The 14997-nt window shown below is 34.3% G+C and overlaps 4 protein-coding genes across 7 annotated transcripts; 2 read left to right on the top strand and 2 right to left on the bottom strand.

Annotated features, from left to right (window-relative positions):
- Window positions 1-1202: 1202 nt before the first annotated feature.
- Window positions 1203-1946, bottom strand: LOC106618798 (uncharacterized). The gene is made up of 2 exons (XM_070109859.1): window positions 1815-1946; window positions 1203-1752 (listed from the first exon to the last, which is right to left on the bottom strand). Exons 1-2 carry the CDS (start codon window positions 1866-1868, stop codon window positions 1375-1377), a joined length of 432 nt encoding a protein of 143 aa, XP_069965960.1. The 5' UTR covers window positions 1869-1946; the 3' UTR covers window positions 1203-1374.
- A 2674-nt stretch (window positions 1947-4620) lies between these two features.
- Window positions 4621-9491, top strand: LOC106619212 (polyubiquitin-C). Of its 2 annotated transcripts, none has more exons than XM_070109856.1 (2): window positions 4621-4735; window positions 6564-9491. In XM_070109856.1, exon 2 carries the CDS (start codon window positions 6577-6579, stop codon window positions 9319-9321), a length of 2745 nt encoding a protein of 914 aa, XP_069965957.1. In that variant the 5' UTR covers window positions 4621-4735; window positions 6564-6576; the 3' UTR covers window positions 9322-9491. The 2 variants fall into 2 exon arrangements, with proteins under 2 accessions (XP_069965957.1, XP_069965956.1); XM_070109855.1 differs by lacking the exon at window positions 4621-4735 and adding an exon at window positions 5796-6021.
- Window positions 9492-9894: 403 nt separating this feature from the next.
- LOC106618140 (cytochrome b5) lies at window positions 9895-12462 on the top strand. Of its 3 annotated transcripts, XM_036359579.2 has the most exons (5): window positions 9895-10147; window positions 10220-10308; window positions 10374-10439; window positions 11631-11673; window positions 11762-12462. In XM_036359579.2, exons 1-5 carry the CDS (start codon window positions 10037-10039, stop codon window positions 11822-11824), a joined length of 372 nt encoding a protein of 123 aa, XP_036215472.1. In that variant the 5' UTR covers window positions 9895-10036; the 3' UTR covers window positions 11825-12462. The 3 variants fall into 3 exon arrangements, with proteins under 3 accessions (XP_036215472.1, XP_014091207.1, XP_014091217.1); XM_014235732.3 differs by lacking the exon at window positions 11631-11673 and having other exon boundaries at window positions 9898-10147; XM_014235742.3 differs by lacking the exon at window positions 11631-11673 and having other exon boundaries at window positions 9909-10147; window positions 12094-12462.
- Pex5 (peroxin 5) lies at window positions 12016-14801 on the bottom strand. The gene has a single exon (XM_014235757.3). The coding sequence runs from the start codon at window positions 14632-14634 to the stop codon at window positions 12886-12888; it is 1749 nt and encodes a 582-aa protein (XP_014091232.2). The 5' UTR covers window positions 14635-14801; the 3' UTR covers window positions 12016-12885.
- Between the last annotated feature and the right edge of the window lie 196 nt (window positions 14802-14997).

Below are 14997 nucleotides of genomic sequence, written 5' to 3'. Positions count from 1 at the left end.
TGCATAATTTTAATTTTTAAATTATTAAACATTTATTTTAAAAATATCGCAATATATATTTTTTTTTATTAATTTTTACAAATGAACTTTATTATGCAATAAATAACATAAAATTTCAGAAATTAAAAGCATATAAAACAATAATTTTTTTTTTACTTTTTTTTTGTATATTAATTGCTATAACTTAGTTATTATCAATTATGTTCACTAAAATATTTCGTTAGAAAAATATTATATTTATATACATATGTATATTTCATGTATATTTCATGAAAATCTTCAGAACTTTATTAATTTTTTTTAATATTATTTTTTTTTTATATAATTTTTTTTATATTATTTTATTTTATATTGTATTTTTTTTATATTATTTTTTTTATATTATTTTTTTTTATATTATTTTTTTATATTTTTTTTTATTATTTTTTTTTATATTATTTTCTTTTTATATTATTTTCTTTTTTATATATTTTCCTTTTTATATGTTTTCTTTTTTATATATTTTTTTATATTATATTTTTTTATATTATTTTTTTTATGATTTTTAGCGGCAGCTTAGTTAGAGAATTTAAAAATTATGCTTTCGTCTCACGCTTAGTTCAAAAATATGTGCATAATTTTTTTTTACTAATTATTTAAAAATATAACAATTTTTATATGTATTTATATATATATACAATATATATGGATGTGTTTGTTTGAATATAATATATTAATTATATAATAAATAAAATTAATATTTCTATGAAATTTAGTGCTACAATTATATTTATATAAACTAAATTCTAAAATAAACACACGCGTATACACACATACACATTCATACAACTAGAAAAACATCAATATTTTAAAATGAAAATTTTCCACATTTTAATTGCAAATTTAGCAAATATTTTATGCGTAACATATTTTAGCTTTTACTATGTAGCAAAACCTTGAAAGTGTATCTTATTCCAAACAAATACCTTATTTGTAGTGTTTTATGATGAAAAATAAGCGCAAAATGTATTTGAAAAAGCGCAGTTGCTGTGTAGCGGTTCAACGCAATTTTATGAAATATTAAAGTGAACAAAAATGAAATAATAAAAGCTATTAAATTAAAAAATAATGTATATATGTATATTTTGTGTAGACGAAAAATGGCGTAGAAAACTTTTACACACAATATCTTAACTTAAATTTGTATTTAAATGTAGTGAACCTTAAGTTTTTAATATTTTTTAATAAGTTTTAAAAAATTTTTTTTTAATAAGTTTCCAAAATTTTTTTTTTTAATAAGTTTCCAAAATTTAATTGTTGTCAAAAAATCAAGCTGAAACTCAAAAAAATATTAGCTGCATAAAAAATATGTTGAAAATATTGCACAAATGTCATTTAATTATCGGCATCGCACGACTTCATTTTTGCCGTCTGCTTATGCGCTTTGACGGGCCCCAAAATGTGCACTTCGCGTTTAGCAGCACTACCTGCATCGGCCACTTCAACTGTATTCACCGTAATGCCGTTTTCATTACCAACAGTATCACCGGTATTTGTGGTTGACGGCTTATTCGCGTCAATTGCGCGCCGCCAAGTCTCAACATCGCATGTGCTACCGCTGGCATCGCTCTCATAGTGATCTGCCGTTGCTGCTTTTTCATCGTGACAATTCTTACACTCACAGTCGGTGCATTGAGTTGCTGTCTTTGAGCGTTTGCGTAAGCGATGTATTATGTAGAATAAAGCGAAGGAAGCGTAAGTCGCTTTGGCAACCTGCCAATAAAATGTTCGTCATAAAATGCAAATGAATCGTAGAAATGGTTGGCACTACTCACATTAGCTCGTCCAGTGATGGTGGTACTATTGAAAATTTTATTGAAATTCGACATTTTATTATTGTTTTACCTGGCAGTATTTATACAATACAAATTTTTGACAATATTTATGTATACATTTCAGAAATTTTGTTAGAGCAGTAGCAAAACCTGCATAAAATATGTCAAATGTCAAACAACTCTTCATCCAGTAGTGCTGCGATAATCTGCATACATTTTTATATTTTATTTGCATTCAGTAGTTGAAGTAATCGCATGATTTGAATAGAAACAGTAAAAAAGGTTAACTTCACAAATAAAAAATTTCCATTTAAGTCTAGTCAGTTGGTATCTTATCAAATAAAAAAGTTTTCCATACAGGAACTTCATTATGATCTTTTAATAATGTTAAAAGTTAACCTACGTAAATCATTAGCGATTCATAAAGAAGCACTTTATACACAGTTGAAAGTACGCATAGGGTCGAACAGCATGAGCGCAGTTATGACTCTACATACCACAGGTCAATCAATTATGGAACCCTATCATCAAGTAGTATACCGCCCAGTACAAATTTGTTGCATAGGCACCGATTAGGACTTGAATTAATTGTATATCCACGAACCATGACTCCATGACTGGACTCCAAAGCTGATAATGCATATCCAGACACTTTAAGGCTTGAAGACAGCATGGTAAATATAACTTGCGTTTTTTGCAGCCGTCCAATATGTATATATATTATTATTATAGGTATATGTAATTTTAGTATATTTTGAAGGCAAAACAGTTTCGTTTCGTTTCAAGTGTTATTGACCAACCTGGTTGGAAGATAAACAGGGCTAGAATTATTACTTCTTACGTGCAAAAAATAAATAATATTATTAGAATACTTTTTTACAAAGTGTCTGCTATCAATATACCGAATGTCTGTTTTTTTTTTTTTAAAGCATGTTGATAAACATTCTTATCTGTATAATAGCATTCTTTACTATATATTATATTTATTGTCGTTGATATTCGTTTTTGTCTTTTTCGCAAGTTGTTGAACTTAATTCGTATTTATAAACAATAAATTTGGGTAATAATTCGAAAGTCGTACGTAGTATTGACCTTGAGATACGCAGCGTGGGCCAATTAACGTCTGCCACAACGAAATTTCTTTTGCTGCTATAGTTAGCTAAACTAATATACAATACATATTTACGTATGTGCATACATATAAATGTATATTGCGTTTGTTTATCGTTATACAATATTTACAACATAAGACGCATTTAATGTTTCCAAACATTACCTTTCTACAAGGAAAAATTACGTTTTATTTATAATTTTCAACGTCGGCTGATAGGTATTACGAAGATGTATTCTTAATATGTTTTACATGGAAGCTAAAAATTAAATTGTTAAACGAGCGTTAATAATAATAATAAGCAAAAGACTTCCTTTTCGAAACGTCAAACAGCTGTGACTTTATAAACACACATGTGTACATGTGTATGTAAGTACATACATTTGTAGACATGGCGATCTCAATGCCAACGTTAGCGTTCATTACACTCTTTGTGGTCAAAGCAGAGAACATTAATGAACTTAAATTCGCTGGTAAAAGCGTTCTTTGTGCTTTTTTTTACTGTTTAACTAATTACAACACGAAAATGTACTTATAGAAATATTTATATACATAGATATGTACTTATATAGTCTTCATTCGAAAAAGCAACTGCTGCGTACAAAGAACACAAAAGTTCTTTTACCCCCCCCAACTTATATTTCATTGGAAAATATTATTTATAAAGGGTGGATGTTGGCGAAAAGTTCGTGCACTTATACACGCATACTTTTGTATGTATTCCGTACTTACACACATACATACATGCATACATGGAGAACTAAATGCAGCATATTGAAATACATATTGATTAGCACTTAAATTGTCTAGACGAAAAAGGTTCAGTAACCTGTAGATTTTATTGCAGCTGGTTAGAAAATAATCCTTTGCTAAAAATCTATACAAAAGCTATTCAAATCAAAAGTCACTGATCTCTAGTGAAAGTACATTTAAATAATATTGTACTTGAGGCGTACATACTTACATGCATATGTATGACCCTGTAATAATATTTGCTTGGAAATGTATAAATACTATATTCATACATATATGCATACATACATATGTAGATATGTGTCTAGACTACGGAAATACATACGTACAAAACTCGGTCAGGGCTACTAAATGACTTCCCTATACCTTTTTCCTTTGCTTAGAAAATACACAAGTATGTATGTATATTGCGTTAATATATAAACATATGTACATACATGCATTTCTTTGGCAATGTTTTGATGTGACCATCGAAATTTCAAGGAAGCACCAAAAACACCGATAATATTGTACATATGTACATATTTATATACAACTGTTTACTTCATAAAAACCTAACTATATACTTATACATATACTAACATTTGTAGATAAGCCACCTCATCGCTTTCCACTTGCGAATTTTTATTTCATAATTTTTATTAGTCATTTGTAATAAAATTTCTTGAAATATATTCTTATATATTATATAAATATATATGATAAATGCATGTAAATTATTTAATAATTTGTTTAACATACATACTATCATATGTATGTAAGTACATACATATCTAAATGCCCAAAAATTCAAATCCAATTCATATGTATGTATACAATTGCTTATGCATTAATTCCCCTTTTCCTCAAACAAAAAATACTTGTCTCAAACAATGAGTATATAACACTGGCTTGCTTAGTTTCCAAGACAATTTAATTTATTCTGACAATCTGAATATTTTTGTTAATTTAAAGAAAATTTTGAAGTTTTCATAAAACTAGTGATCACATGCAATTGCAACGTGAAAATTACAACAAAAGCCATTTAACAAACAAATAAAGTGTAAGCACATAAAAAGTAAGTAAAATCATTTTCTTCTCTATTCTACACCTCTATATTATCATCTTTTAATTTAATATGCGATGTGTAGAACTAAAACGCCAGCTGAAATATGTTAAAATTATATCTATAAACGAAACGCAAATAAATAATCAATGTAATCTTATTTACACAACAACGCACGTTCCACTTTTCTGGAAAGTGCAAGAACAGTCGTTTTATATAAGCATTATATTTACATATATACATATGTGTATATGGTATATCTATTCGCGGTCGCTTCATAGATTCTTTGCTTAAGTACAAAGATAACCCGTGTGCGCTAATGCAATATCAAGCATATACGAGTCAGCTGTTTCCAGTTTATAGATAAAATGTAATTGTATATAACAAAATAAAAAAACATAGCTTCCAGTATATAAAAGTTCCAATGCCAACTTTGGGATATTTTTCCCGACCCAAAAACAAATTACACACAGTGTTGTGAAGCGTAAGTAGCAAATTATAACAAAAAATTAATGCGCAAATATATGTGTGTGCCCCATTTAAAATTTTACCCAGTTAATATTTGCAATTAAAACCCAAATTTATAATCAAATGCTAACACTCGAGCAGCTCTAAAATATTCTAAATATAGAATATTTTGTAGATTAATGATATAAAATAAGAACCTATACAATAAAAATACAAACGCGCTACCAACACTGTATATAAAATGTACCAACCTGTGAAAGAGACAAAAAATTTGAGAAAATAAATTTTTCACAAATACGCAATAATCAAAAGCGTAAAAAAAGCAACATTTTCCGCAAATTTCAACTGCACTTCATATACCACGAATTATTTGAACAATGAAGAAACCAATATTATATGTATTAAAGTCGGAAATGCTGAAATGGCGTACAAATCAAGCATAGCATAAAATTCAAACAAAAAGTACGCAAAAGAGATGGCCAATGTGTCTTTTATTGTATATAACGGCCATTGCGTAGCACTTCCAGGGATATAAGGGAAATTTATACATTTTCCATTATATATGAGCATTGGTATAAATAGCTAGCACTAGCCTGCTTCTGCTCAAACGGTATTTAACAATTGTGAGCGAAACACTTTAAGGTTTACCAGCGCCTGTTATTTGTAATAATTTTCTGTGAAAATAAGTGAGCTTTGAAATATATATATATATATAAGGAAAAAAAATTTTTTTTTTTAAAGAAAATAAGCAAACTGTATTGAGAATTACTGCAGAGAAGAACCAATATTTTTATTGAAAAACTAATTTCTGTGTGAAAAAGGAGGTTAAGGTGAGTGCGTTGATTATGCAAATGCAGTTCATTGCCAATTTGTTTATTTTACTTTAATTAAATTTGTGCAATTGTGTAAAATCAGCGTTTGTTCGTGCGCAGTGGAAAACGCTGGAAAATTGATAGAAATGTGTATCTGTATATGCAAGCAGCGCTGCACTTGTGAAATCGATTGAAAATTTTCCCCTGCACATAATTTCAAGATGGCGTCACAGATGACCTCATTTACAATTACTTTTTACTCGATTTTACCTTAAAATCTTAGATTAAATTTTAGTTTTTAATCAAGAAGTAACATATGTATATTGTTTTCCATAAACGTGTAATATCGCAACAGAAGTTTCTGGAATTATGATAAACATACAAATTCAAACAGTGATGGCTAAACTAAAAGCACTTACAAACAAACATAAGCAATGAATAACAACATTTCATTAGTCATCACTGCTTTACGTGTCTTAATAAATAAATTGGATTAATCTGATTTTCGATTTTCACCAAATTAATTTTATAATTTTTTTTGTATTGATCTCGTTTTGCAGCACTCTTTCCAAAATGCAAATCTTCGTGAAGACCTTGACTGGCAAGACCATCACTCTGGAGGTTGAACCATCCGATACTATTGAAAATGTTAAAGCTAAGATTCAAGACAAAGAAGGAATCCCCCCAGATCAACAACGTTTAATCTTTGCCGGTAAGCAACTGGAAGACGGACGCACCTTGTCCGATTACAACATCCAGAAGGAGTCTACACTTCATTTGGTTCTTCGTCTACGTGGTGGCATGCAGATTTTCGTCAAAACTTTGACGGGAAAAACCATCACTTTGGAGGTTGAGCCTTCCGATACTATTGAGAATGTCAAAGCTAAAATTCAAGATAAGGAAGGAATCCCCCCAGATCAACAACGTTTGATTTTCGCTGGCAAACAGTTGGAGGATGGACGCACACTGTCCGATTATAATATTCAGAAGGAATCCACTTTACATTTAGTTCTACGCTTGCGTGGCGGTATGCAAATCTTCGTTAAAACATTGACGGGTAAAACAATTACTCTGGAGGTTGAACCTTCCGATACAATTGAAAACGTTAAAGCCAAAATTCAGGACAAGGAGGGTATTCCTCCAGATCAACAACGTCTGATCTTCGCCGGTAAGCAATTGGAGGACGGACGTACCTTGTCCGACTACAACATCCAGAAGGAATCAACCCTCCACTTAGTCCTTCGCTTGCGTGGTGGTATGCAAATCTTCGTGAAGACCCTGACTGGCAAAACTATTACTTTGGAAGTAGAGCCTTCAGATACCATTGAGAACGTTAAAGCTAAGATCCAAGATAAGGAGGGAATCCCACCAGATCAACAACGTTTGATCTTCGCCGGTAAGCAATTGGAGGACGGACGCACCCTGTCAGACTACAACATTCAGAAGGAATCAACCCTCCACTTAGTCCTTCGCTTGCGTGGTGGTATGCAAATTTTCGTGAAGACCCTCACCGGCAAAACCATCACCTTGGAAGTTGAACCATCCGACACCATAGAAAATGTCAAAGCCAAGATCCAGGATAAGGAAGGCATTCCCCCAGATCAACAACGTTTGATCTTCGCCGGTAAGCAATTGGAGGACGGACGCACCCTGTCAGACTACAACATTCAAAAGGAATCAACTCTTCACTTGGTATTGCGTTTGCGTGGTGGTATGCAAATTTTCGTTAAGACCCTCACCGGCAAAACCATTACCTTGGAAGTAGAGCCCTCAGATACCATTGAGAACGTTAAGGCTAAGATCCAAGATAAGGAGGGAATTCCACCAGATCAACAACGTTTGATCTTCGCCGGCAAACAGTTGGAAGACGGACGCACCCTGTCCGATTATAACATCCAGAAAGAGTCTACTCTTCACTTGGTATTGCGTCTCCGTGGTGGTATGCAAATTTTTGTGAAGACCCTCACCGGTAAAACCATCACCTTGGAAGTTGAACCATCCGACACCATAGAAAATGTCAAAGCCAAGATCCAAGATAAGGAGGGAATCCCACCAGATCAACAACGTTTGATCTTCGCCGGCAAACAGTTGGAAGACGGACGTACCTTGTCCGACTACAACATCCAGAAGGAATCAACCCTCCACTTAGTCCTTCGCTTGCGTGGTGGTATGCAAATTTTCGTGAAGACCCTCACCGGCAAAACCATTACCTTGGAAGTGGAGCCCTCAGATACCATTGAGAACGTTAAGGCTAAGATCCAAGATAAGGAGGGAATTCCACCAGATCAACAACGTTTGATCTTCGCCGGTAAGCAATTGGAGGACGGACGCACCCTGTCCGACTACAACATCCAGAAGGAATCAACCCTCCACTTAGTCCTTCGCTTGCGTGGTGGTATGCAAATCTTCGTGAAGACCCTCACTGGCAAAACCATCACCTTGGAAGTAGAGCCCTCAGATACCATTGAGAACGTTAAGGCTAAGATCCAAGATAAGGAAGGCATTCCACCAGATCAACAACGTCTGATCTTCGCCGGTAAGCAGTTGGAAGACGGACGCACCCTGTCCGATTATAACATCCAGAAAGAGTCTACTCTTCACTTGGTATTGCGTTTGCGTGGTGGTATGCAAATTTTCGTGAAGACCCTCACCGGCAAAACCATCACCTTGGAAGTTGAACCATCCGACACCATAGAAAATGTCAAAGCCAAGATCCAGGATAAGGAAGGCATTCCCCCAGATCAACAACGTTTGATCTTCGCCGGTAAGCAATTGGAGGACGGACGCACCCTGTCAGACTACAACATTCAAAAGGAATCAACTCTTCACTTGGTATTGCGTTTGCGTGGTGGTATGCAAATTTTCGTTAAGACCCTCACCGGCAAAACCATTACCTTGGAAGTAGAGCCTTCAGATACCATTGAGAACGTTAAGGCTAAGATCCAAGATAAGGAAGGCATTCCACCAGATCAACAACGTTTGATCTTTGCCGGTAAGCAGTTGGAAGACGGACGCACCCTGTCCGATTATAACATTCAGAAAGAGTCTACTCTTCACTTGGTATTGCGTTTGCGTGGTGGTATGCAAATTTTCGTGAAGACACTCACCGGCAAAACTATTACTTTGGAAGTTGAGCCATCGGACACAATTGAGAATGTAAAGGCTAAGATTCAAGATAAGGAGGGCATTCCACCAGATCAACAACGTCTGATCTTCGCCGGTAAGCAACTCGAGGATGGACGAACTTTGTCCGACTACAATATACAGAAGGAATCGACACTCCATTTGGTGCTACGTCTTCGCGGAGGCGCATTCTAAATTTAAATAGAAAACCACCAAATTCAAAATTCAAGAGTATTCATTGTATCTCGTTAATTTAGCTCTATTTTGTAATTTAACGCTTTTAACATCAGTTCTGATTAAAAATTGAAATATACCGTTTTTTTTATGTTTAAAAGAAAATAAATTATGATGCACTATTTCAAGAAGACTTGTTTCTATTGTATTTTTTTTATAGAAATATAGGAAATGGGATTTGGGAGTAGGTTTACGTGGAAGTGATTTCTATATAAAACATACATTGGGCCTGTGGAGCCAGAAGACCTAAAAGGCCGAATACAGTACTTGTGTTAGCTCTTGTCTGCAAATATATCGAAGCCATTGAGAATATGGTCACATTGAGGGCATTTGTGTTGTATACCACGGATAAAGGGTGTGAAATAGGGTGACATACAGTTTTTAAAACGCTAAAAACCGAAGAAATTATCGCGAAAATGGTTGCATACAAATTTTTATATATCACGAGCACTTCTAAGAAATAAATATCAGTCATTGAAAATAATTATACACCAAAATTAGTTCAACTGTCATGCGCTGTGAATAGGCCTAATTTCAACAACGCACTGCTCAGCTGTTCACAGCTGTCATTAGTAATCAAGTCGTCTTTCTTGTTGGTTGCCTGTTATAGCGTTCGCAGTGTGAAAAACGACATTATCCCAAATTTTTGTACAAATTGTTTTTTATTAATATTTAAATGGCAGCCAAAACCTATACTTTAGAAGTTGTGAAACAACACAATAAACCAGAGGACCTTTGGATAATAATCGAAGGAAAAGTGTATGATGTGACTAAATTTCGAAACGAGGTAAGAGAAAAATTGATTGACTCTATTTTCATTCTAATCTTGTGTAAATAAAAAAATAATGTATTAAATTAGCATCCCGGAGGCGAAGAAGCATTAGACGAAGTAGGTGGCCGTGACGCCACACGTGATTTTCAGGATGTTGGACATAGTCAAGAGGCGAAGTTGGTTTTATACATTTTAAAACTGCAAATATGCAAAATGCTTAAATTTCACTATTTTATTGCAGACAAATGCTTAAAAAGTATTACATAGGTGATCTCGAGGTCGACAAAACGGTTAAATTGCCAGTAAGGTAAGTACATACTTAAATGTATCAAGCTACGTTAATATTTAACAAAGTGCGCTTGCATGATAGCATTTGTAACTAAAAAAGCTAACTAAAGCTTACGTTTTTCCACTCTAATCTAACAAAAAGTGAAAAGAAAAGCGAGCAATAATTCTGGTAATAAATACATTGCTTCAAGTACAAGAACCGAAATTAAAAGCATGTACATATTAAAGTTTCGTCGGCGAGCAAGTGAAGCAGCTACATATATTTGTGCCCAAAATTTTCAGCAGCAAAAAAACCAAACCATTTCAATACACGCTACTATCTGACGCCCTGCATGTAACAAGTCCATTTGTCATAATTAATTAATTAATTAAAATTTGTATTATGCATAATTGTGCGCCAAAGAAACTTTGTACGCGATATAATAGTTCAATATTTGCATACTCATTCAAACAAGTGCAATATGCATATATGTATGTATGCACACAAAACATCAATATTCAAGCCATTGTATCATAAAAAATATAACAAATGTATTTCATAAAGCTCTAATATTATGCTGCAAATGGTCATTCAGTATTTATTCTAGCACATTACGCTTTCCATAAAGCCGTATATGTTAACAGAAGCCATTTGATGTCAATTTATGCTCATCGCATATATAAAGTGTATAAAAAATTCGGCAGCGCTATATCATCTACAATTACTGAAATCCGTCAGCTCAGTTATTGATAACCACATGCCCCGAAGACGCTGAATATTGTAGGCTCAGCTGATAATGGATTAAGTGACGTCAGCCTAACACTTGCAGCACGAGTACATAAGCACGCCAGCATTGTTATTGTAGATATGATAATGTAATTTCCGATTTCGGCTCAAATTCGGCATAAAATAGCTAACTTTCAGCAAATTTTTGTAGCAAAAACTTGTTTAATTGTTTTGTGTTTAAATGTTGAGCTTTAGGCCTATAGTTGCGGAGAGTACGCTAAATCTGTCAAGTGCTTTTGCGTCACATTGTACATATGTATGTATTTACCATATCGTAGCCAGTCAATATTTTAAACTTGTAATTGTTTTTTGTAGCTTTAAATATTTTTCGACAAAAAAAGTAAAATTTTGCAAATCATAGGCTGATGTGTAAGTTAAATTTCTGCTATTCTATGCTATAATCGTGTGCATACAATACATTTCTTAATTGTCATACATTTACAGCGTTCGCTTTTGTACGTATTGGTGCTTTTTGTTCATACGCATTGTAAGCAGTGTAATTCTTTTAGTTTTTTACTTTTGCTTTGTTTAAATGCTGTTTTCCTTTATCACTTCTCTAAAAAATTCTAACATAGCACTTCACCAACGCCATCATTGCCACCACAATTACCACCAACAACAACACAAACATCGGCTAATATAGTAAAACCAGAAGCCACTAACACTATCATTGCTGATAAAGATGTTGCTCCACCCGGCAAACAGTGTTGTGTACTCGCTTAAAACTCAATGCAATGTTAAAATGTAGAACAAGCATATTTTCCAAATGCTCAAATAACTGCTACTATGTGATTGTTTATTTATATAAATTTAAAAATATAACTCTTAATTCGTGTTGTGCAAAATGTTACTTTATTATAAAATCAGCCATAACCTTTAACATTGTTTACCATTCAACTCAAAATAGACATATATGCTGTGCAGTTGGCGCTTTCACTACTGGACTACTCTTCGTTATAATAATCAGGAAACTTTTAGCCAGCAAATGAAATGCTTAAGATATCGTTACATTGGTGCGATATGGCTGCGAGCCACGTCGGAAATATAATCAAAAAGTAAACGGAACTGCTATACAAGATGCCTCAGTGTACTCAACATTTCCAAAATTTAAGTTAATACAAATAAACTAGTAAAATTGTAAATTCAACTGTATAATTGCGTTATGACGTGTTATAAGCAGTACTGTTATATTATGTGCGCATATGTACATATGTGTTATAAAAAGTGTACGAAATATGAACATAAACAACGTAAAATAAATGTTTTTAAAGCAAAATATGAATTTCCCTGCGATAAACTGTTTGCACCAAAAACCAAACAGGAAAGACAAGTGTCAAACAAAAATCAAATATTGTGCCGCTAGCCAGTAGTAAATATGAAGGCTGGAAAATGTTATTAAATTAATAGTTTAATCAAAAATATTTGTAGGAAATACAAAATTATAGTTTTGTATCTCAAATTACGTAGTGATAATGGTCTGAGTATTCGAGTGCTGCCAATATTGCATAAATACACAACAGCAGTATTTTAAGGTATTTTGCCTAACTTGCAAGAAAACGTCTGCATATTAGCTTATTTGATTAATATTTATTAAAAAGTAGCATTGTATATGATTTGCAGAAGCAAGCCAACACCATTAATATTCAAATTATTAAACGTAATAGTATGCTTTACACTTATAAAATAAAACTATACGCAATTAGGCTGCGTCCATGAACGTCTCATTCAACACTTTGAGATCACGTGCATTTACAGCGCCATGTAAATCACTACGGCCCATTAAGGAAATTACCATTTTCAATGTACTCCAAATGGAGTCGGACATTTGCGCTTGACCACCGCCAATAGCGCCTGCGTCGTCAGGTAAATCACGTGCAGCCATCGTATTTGCTTGCATATTTAAAGCCGTTAGCAGATGTTCAACGGCTTGTTTGTATGCCTTCAAGTTCATGCAACACACGCCAACATTATAACGTACACGTATGAAGCCCGGTTCTAGCTGCAATGCATGCTGATAGGCCTCAACTGCTTCTACAGAACGCGAGCCATTGGCTAAACTAGCGCCCAGACGATTCCATACTTTTGCATTTTGAGGATTAACATGTAGTGCGGCACGAAAACAGTCGACTGCTTTGTCGTACTCGGAGGATAGATTGTAGAGCACACCTAAGGCTTCTTGCACGTCAGCGTCGACTTCTTGTGGATTCAAACGTACAGCATCGAGAAAGAGATTTTGTACGGCTTGCAGTTTGCTACCAACGATTAATGAAGAAGCCATGGCACCACCATCAGCTTGTAATTCTGGATGCTGTTGCAATAGATGTTTGTATTTTGGATTTACTTCCATCCAGTTGACTAGCATGCGTAACGCATGACTCTGTAGACTTTCGTTGGTGTAGCAAACAGCAAGCGCCATCAGCACACGGTTGTTATCTGGGCGTAGCGCCAGAGAACGCTTTAGCGCCGCTATACTTTGTGGGTCATTTTCATTCTCCGCCTGTGCCATGCCTAACAATTCCCATGCTTCGGCGTTTTCTGGCTCCTTTTTGATAGCCACTTCGAAACAAAGAACTGCACTAGGTATATCGCCATTTTGCATATATTCTTTACCTTTCGTCAATGCATTTTCCACTTCAGCCAATGGGTTTTCTTCTGCATAGGCATACTCTTTATATGGATCGTAATTTTCACCATATTCAGATAACCATGGATGTTCTGACTCTTCGGATAACTTTTGCCATTCATCCTGCAGACGCTGCCAGAAAGTCTCATTATAACTGCTAGTAGATTCTTGACGTTGTTTTGCACTGGCCGCATAATCGTTGATCCAATCTTCAACATACTCCTTAGTGGACGTTTGCGGTAATAATTTCTCTGTCTCCTCTTTAGTAAGTGACTTGGCTTCTTCAAAAAACCTCTCCGTACTGGGTACATATGGTGGACATATGGCTAGGTATGGTGCTGGCAATGTTTGTAGTGGGACAAATGGCGCTGCAGGCGTATGACCTAAAAACGAACCAGATACACCAGGTCCATCTTCATCGAAAAATTCTCGCACATGCACTAATTGTTGCTTTTGTGGCTGCATGTGTACCATTTGTGCGGCTGTTGTCATTAACGGCTGCATGTCAAATTCATTTCCCCACTGTTTGCTAACACTGCTTGTATTATCCATACCACGGGTTGCTTGATTGACTGCCATCACGTTTGCTTGTTCTATTTGACGCATCTCTTGAAGTAGTGCATCCATTTGGAAAGATTGTGGTGGCGCCGTCACTTGTCCTAGAAACTCATTTACTAGATGTTCATCTGGTCTCAAGTTACGCTCAAACTGAGAATTCACGAAGCCTTCATCTTTGCGTGAGGCATCTCTTGTAAATTGTCCTCCAAGTTGCATGAGTGGATTAACGCCACCACAATCCCCATCAACAAGCTGACGTAAAGACATTTCGACGTATTTATAATGGAATGCTTAGAAATAAATGAGAAGACACCGCGGAAAGTCTTTTAAAACAATATCGATCAACTATATAAAACGTTGCAGGACTATGTGGGTGAGTGATAAGCAAAGTCTAATGTTCACCACAATTTTATAAATAAATTATTAGAGTTGTCAACAACAAACAGCTGTGTTTGAAGTAACAAATCAGGGTTGCCAAGCCACGCGTGGTTATCGATAACATATTATTCTTTTTTCCTGTTGCGCGCGAATATTTACATAATAGCAGTTAATCAAAAATTAATAATCAAAAAATAATAATTTAAATATAATACATTAAAAATAATATTTTAAAAACAGTAATAAAAAAGA

Source organism: Bactrocera oleae, chromosome 5, assembly GCF_042242935.1.
Source record: "Bactrocera oleae isolate idBacOlea1 chromosome 5, idBacOlea1, whole genome shotgun sequence".
In the NCBI taxonomy this organism is placed as follows: Eukaryota; Metazoa; Arthropoda; class Insecta; order Diptera; family Tephritidae; genus Bactrocera; species Bactrocera oleae.
Note: the sequence above shows the minus strand (reverse complement) of the source record. Positions and strands in the feature narration are given on the sequence as shown.